Source organism: Lonchura striata, chromosome 5, assembly GCF_046129695.1.
Source record: "Lonchura striata isolate bLonStr1 chromosome 5, bLonStr1.mat, whole genome shotgun sequence".
NCBI lineage: Eukaryota > Metazoa > Chordata > Aves > Passeriformes > Estrildidae > Lonchura > Lonchura striata.
Window position 1 is genome coordinate 73,160,640 of NC_134607.1, and position 6,031 is coordinate 73,166,670.

General features: G+C 53.1%; 1 protein-coding gene across 1 annotated transcript; it reads left to right on the forward strand.

Annotated features, from left to right (window-relative positions):
- The first annotated feature begins 970 nt into the window (after window positions 1–970).
- LOC110479577 (olfactory receptor 5V1-like) lies at window positions 971–2,094 on the forward strand. Its single transcript, XM_077783172.1, is given in 3 exon segments — window positions 971–978; window positions 1,546–1,694; window positions 1,697–2,094. Coding segments are annotated over 3 exon segments (555 nt in total).
- The last annotated feature ends 3,937 nt before the right edge of the window (window positions 2,095–6,031 follow it).

Below are 6,031 nucleotides of genomic sequence, written 5' to 3' on the forward strand. Positions count from 1 at the left end.
GGCTCTTATCAAAGTGGGTTTGTTTTGTTTTGGGCTTTTGTTTTTCCCATTTTCTTTTTCTCTTCCTTGCAAATACCCAGTAAGTGATTTTTTGCTTTTCCAGTGATGCTTGCCCCATCCCTGGCAGTTGCTGGATGAGCTGTATGGTCTCTCCCAGCCCATGCTGAAGGGTGTGTGTTACGGCAGTAAATCAGTCTCCCGGCTGGTCTCAAACTGAGACAATGTGGCACCAGGGCAGTTTGAGATCCCTGGTTTTTCTTGGAAGCTGCAGGTGCCTGGCCCACCTGTGGGGTCTGTGCACAGGGCTGGTCACAGCTGTGTATCTGCAGCAGCTTCTGCCCCTGGTGCTGCTGCAAAGCACTGCCTGGGGCACAAGGTCCAGCTCAGGCACCCCTCAGGTGTGGAGCTGGGACAGGTGACTTTGGGCCTAAACCTGATCTGCTCTTGGAAGAATTGAGCAGGTTTGTGTCAGCACTGGAGGGGACAAAATGGCTTAGCCTGGGAAGAAGGGAAGGAAAGGCTTCAGAGGGAAATCAGTGCTGATCCCAGCCCAGGCTGCTTATCCCAGCCCAGACCTGGCCTCAGTCCCTGCCACCATGGGCAGAACCCTCTCAAATTGAGGAATTTCACTTGATTTATTGCTGTAACACAAACTTTTAGTTACTGATTCAGATACCGAGGAAAACCCAAGATAATGACTAAAGAAACACCTGGGGAAACACTTTTCCTCTACTTTCCCAGGTTCAGCTTCAGTCCAACATCTTTTCTCCCCTCTTTCCCTGCAGATTCTGCCTTGTCTCTCCCAGTCCTTGGGGGAGGTGACACAGCACAGAGGGCTGGGCTTTGCTTTTCTACTTGTTGTTTCTTCCTCTTTCCTTCTTGTTTGCTCACTCATGGCTCACCCACAGGCTTCGGTCCCTCAGGTGTGCTCCAGTGTTGTCCCTCCCTGGGCTCGTCCCTTCAAGGAGAAATGGGCCAGTGAGAATTTCAAGAAGTTTCTAGAGGAAAATGCCATGTCTTGCATCTGGGCAGGGATGTTTCATTTGCTAACACTCACGTGAGGGACCAGAGAAGCATCTGGCTGTCCTGATGGCCAAGAGCCACCCCTGAGTCAGCAATGCACTCCATGGTCTGACAGCATCCTCGAGTAGGGGAGCCAGAGCACTTGCCCATAGGTTACCCCCATCCCCTCCTGGGGCACAGGTAAGGCCACATCTGAGCACTGGCACCAGTTTCAGACTCCCCAGTGCAAGACAGCCTGGTCAGAACTGGAGTCCAGCATGGATTGATTAGGACATCTGAGAATCTGACAGGTAAGGAGAGGCTAAGGGCTGGGGCTGTTCAGACTTAGGAGTTCAGTGGGCTTTATCAATGGGTAGAAATCCCAGGTATGAGCAGTGAAGGGAAACTCAGGTGTCCCAAGAATGGACACAAGGCAATGGAAACGACCTGAAAACTGGCAATTTCACTGAGACATAAAAAACCCTCTTGTATTAGTTTTGTACTCCAAGGGTGATAAAATAAGGTCAGGAGCCCCTGTGCCAGGCAGAGCTTTGGCCTCCACACCCTCCAGAGCTCCTTTCTGTACTCCTGGGCAGGTGTGGACCCTGGGGTGTTGTTGCAGTGGCAAGCCCGGCTCTCCTGCGGGGCTGCCCAGCTCCAGCACATCTTCTGCGACGTGCTGCCGCTGCTGGGGTCACCTGCGGCGACACCTGCCCCAGCGAGCTGGCCCTCCACATCTCCAGCATCTTTGTGGGCCTCGGTCCCTTCCTGCTCATCGTCATCTCCTACCTTTGCATCCTGGCCACCGTCCTTGGGATGCCGCTGGCCATCAGCTGGTGCAAGGCCTTCTCCGCCTGCTCTGCACACCTGATCGTGGTCACCCTGTACTTCGTGGCAGCCAACCTGAGCTACAACTGGCCCAGCTCGGGCTACTCCTTGGCAGCTGGCACGCTGGTCTCTGTGTTGTACTGCATCATCATCCCCATGCTGAACCCCCTCGTCTACAGCCTCCACAACCAGGAGGTGTGGGGGGCCCTGCAGAAGGCTGTGCGGGTGAGTGCCACACCAGGCTCCCCAGGCAATGATGCCTGAGCAGTGCCAGGGCTGCCACAGGCTGCCGGCACAGTGCTGCCACTGCAATGTCCATGCTTGGGATGTCTGTGACAGCACAGTGAGTCTGGGGCCCCCAGCCCAAGCACATGGCACACTGCCACCATTCATCTCACCCACGGCACATCACTGAGAGCAGAACGGCAAAATAAACTCGGGAACAAGGCTACAGGTCCGGGATTCTATCTTTATTTTCTGGATTCCACGTGCTGAGCTTGGCAGAGGACGTGCTGCAGCTCTGCTACTGCCAGGGAACTCTGCAAAAGGCAAATTCATGTGGAGCCAGACACGTGCTGGCCCTGAGCATAGCCACAGGCTCTGCCTCAGGGCTGCCCCAGGTCTTGAGTCAGGCCCAGTTCAGAGCAAGGGACTTTGACTGCAAAACCTGGCCTGGGCAAGAGGGGCTATCCCACCACCCACTGTTCCCACGTGCCTTGGCTTCAAATCTGATGTTTGCTGGGTTTCTCCAGGCTGCCAGGGAGGCTCTGCAGCACTCTGTAATAGGCACAGGCCACTCACGGCCTCAGTGCTGCACTGAGACACGGAGGTCTCAGCACTGAGCTGAGAGCTGGTGGCACCAAACTCCTCACCAGAAATGCTTTGCTTTATGGCCAAAAAAATTTCCCTGTGCAGCTGTTGTGTGTGCTGTGGCTCTGGGTGACTGCCTGAGGACTGGCTGGGGGTCTGCAGCTGGGCCCAAGCTCAAATGATTCTGTGGCTGTGGGGGCAGTGGCCAAATCTGTAGGTGTGCACATGAGGCACAGCAGCGTCCAGCACTGCAGCAGAGCCAGGAGCTGGGGCTCACTGGGGCGAGGGAGATGACACAGGCAGGTGACAACTGCAGTCACACAACCTATGTCAGCTGGACCCAAACATGCTCATCTGTATCTCAGTTACCAAGAGATATCAAACAGTATCCAATCTGTTCCCAAAGCAACCCAGTGCCGAGTCAGAACTGGGACTAGGAGGCACACAGCCTTGTTGGGAGCAGTTTGTCATTTCTCAGTGCACAACACGTGCTGATTTTACTCTTCAGGGAAAGAAATGTTTCTGTAACCCACAGGGTTGGGCTGTTGCTCCTATCCAGACAGGCTGTGAGCCCCCAGCTCTCCTTGCTATACATGCTTTTGGATTCTAAAAAGCCCTTGAAGCACCCTCAGTCCAGTGTCAGTGGACACATCAGAGTCTGACCAGGGAACACTTTCTGAGTAGCTGCTGGAAGGGGACAGCAGGAAACAGCAGAAACCACACAAGGAAAAAGACTGGGGAAGCTGCCTCAGAGAAACAAAAGACCCAAATCACTCCAAACAAAAACCCCAAAGCCAACCAACCAGAAACCCAAACAAGACACTTCTGGAAAGATGATATTAAAATTGATAATTTTTAACCTGAACCCCAATGCACTTTTCCTGTGACAGACAGACCGTTGTTGGGTGTTCCCAGGATCAAACGCTGAGCAGGAGTGCCACACTCCTGCCCAGGCAGTACAGGCTTGGTCAGCTGCAGGGTGGTCCAGAACTCACCTGCGAACCTCACTGAACATTAAAGCTTTAGTGTCACACCGGGACCCCCTGCACACACTGCCGGCAGTGGCAGTGACTGGGGTGTGCTCCCATAGCCCTTCAGGTGTTCTTGCAGCCCCTCAGGTGTGCTCCCACAGCCCCTCAGTCCCACAGCCCCTCAGGTGCTGTTCTACTCAGCTGTCCCTGGTTTATTCCTGCTGTGATGGTACCTACATCCCACAGAGGAACAATTCCCACAGCTGAACATCCACCTAAGAGGTACTGGCTTGAGAGAGGGCTTTATTTTGCATTTCTGAAAACTATTTTAAACATTAGCAATAAAATGTTTCCTCCTGTCCTGCTTCCCACCTGCCCAGCCTTTTGCTCACATGTGTGATGGAGAGTCAGGCTCTTCAGGAGCCTCCAGCAGGCACAGGGGACATGAGCTGTCTCAGAATCACCGGACACAGTTTGAGCCAAGCCAGAGCAGAAGCTGGGAGGGAGGGCACAGCCCCAGGGACAGACACACCTGTGTCCAAAAGGGTCACACAGACCACGTTCATGTTTCTCTGGTCCATGCTGCAAACATGTCTCTTCCTTGGAATAAACACCAGTTTGGCTTTCCCAGCACTCTTTTCCCCAGCCCCTGACTAGGATGAGATCCAGGGCCACAGCAACTGACAAAGTTCCCACAGCTCACACCCCTTCTTCCTTGCCTGGACTACATTTGGTATTTCTGCTCTGGGAATTGCCCTACTGGGAACAGGACACACTCCTGCAAGCTTGCTGGTTGACAGGTGGGGCAGCCTAGATAGAAGAGACCTTATATTGCACTCATATGCTTTTACACCATCCCAACTTTCCTACCTGGAAGTGGATGGGAATCAAAATCCTCTTGGGCATAAGACAAAACATTCCCTCTGGCACTTCCAGTTTGCTCCTTGATATTTCTCTGAATGTGGATATACCAAGCTGAGCCAAATGAAGCTGATAACACAGGAAAGGCTGAAGCAGAGACAGGCTGCCATGATTTGACACTGGCCAAATGCCAGGCACCAACAAAAGTCACTCACTCACCCTCCCCTATCACAGAGGAGGGAAAAAAATTAAATGATGGGTTCATGAGTTGAGATAAGGACTGTGAGAAAACACTTCACACCATGGTCTCACTACAGCCTGCAGAGGAGTCTCAGCTCCGGCACATGGAGCACCTCCTGCCCTTCCTTCCCCACTGACCTTCCTGTCTCCAGGTTGTCTCCTTCACATGTTCTCACATCCCCCTCTTCTCTGGCTAGGAAAAAACCAAACTATGCCCACTTTGTTTTGATTTTCTTCTTAAATTCATTATTCACAGAGTCAAGAGGTGGAATGCCTTGGTCTTGCATGGCCTGGTTTTTGGTAGCAGGGGGGCACAGAGGTGGCTTCTGTGAGAAGCTGCTGGAAGCTTCCACCATTTCCAGCAGAGCCAACCTCTGGTAGCTCTGAAAATGGACGTACTGCTGGCCAAGGCTGGCCAATGAGAGATGATGGTAACACCTCTGTGATTTAAGAAGGAACTCAAAGACAGGAGCAATTTCAATTCCAGCCAGAGAATTGGAGAAGGTGAGAATATGTGAAGGAGACAACCTGGAGACACCAAGGTCAGTGGGGAAGGAGGGGCAGGAGCTGCTCCAGGGCCCCGAGCTGAGATTACTCTGTAGCCGTGGTGAGACCATGGTGAAGCAGCTGTGCCCCTGCAGCCCACGGGGATCCACGGGGGATGCAGAGATCCAGCCACAGCCTGTGGGGATCCATGGGGGATGCAGAGATCCATGTACAGCCCATGGATCCACAGGGGATGCAGAGATCCAGCCACAGCCTGTGGGGATCCACAGGGGATGCAGAGATCCAGCCACAGCCTGTGGGGAGGTGTCCATGCCAGATCAGTGGATGCCTGGAGGAGGCTGTGATCCAGTGGGAGACCCAGTGGAGAGAGAGCCCTGCTCCCAGGCTGGAGCAGTCTGGCCTTGGAGGACTGCACCCCAGGGAACAGTGACCCATGCTGCAGCAGTTTTGGGAGGACTGCTGCTCATGAGAGTGGACCTCTGTCAGAGAAGTTCACAGAGAACTTTTCCCATGGGAGGGACCTCACAGTCTCACAGGGAAAAGACTCCTCTCCCAGAGCAGTGGAAAAAAATCTCAGTGATGAAATGACCAAAACTCCCATGCACTGTTGGTGGGAAGGAGGGAGGAGTTGGGGGGGAAAAAGGTGTTTTAAGGGCTTATTTTATTTCTCATTATTCTCCTCTGACTCTGTTAGAAATGAATTCACTTTGTACTTCTAAGTCAAGCCTACTTTGCCCTTGGAGTATTTTCTCCCTGTCCTCATCTCAGGTCACAAAGCCTTCATTAAATTTTTCTCTCCATTGCCAAGCTGT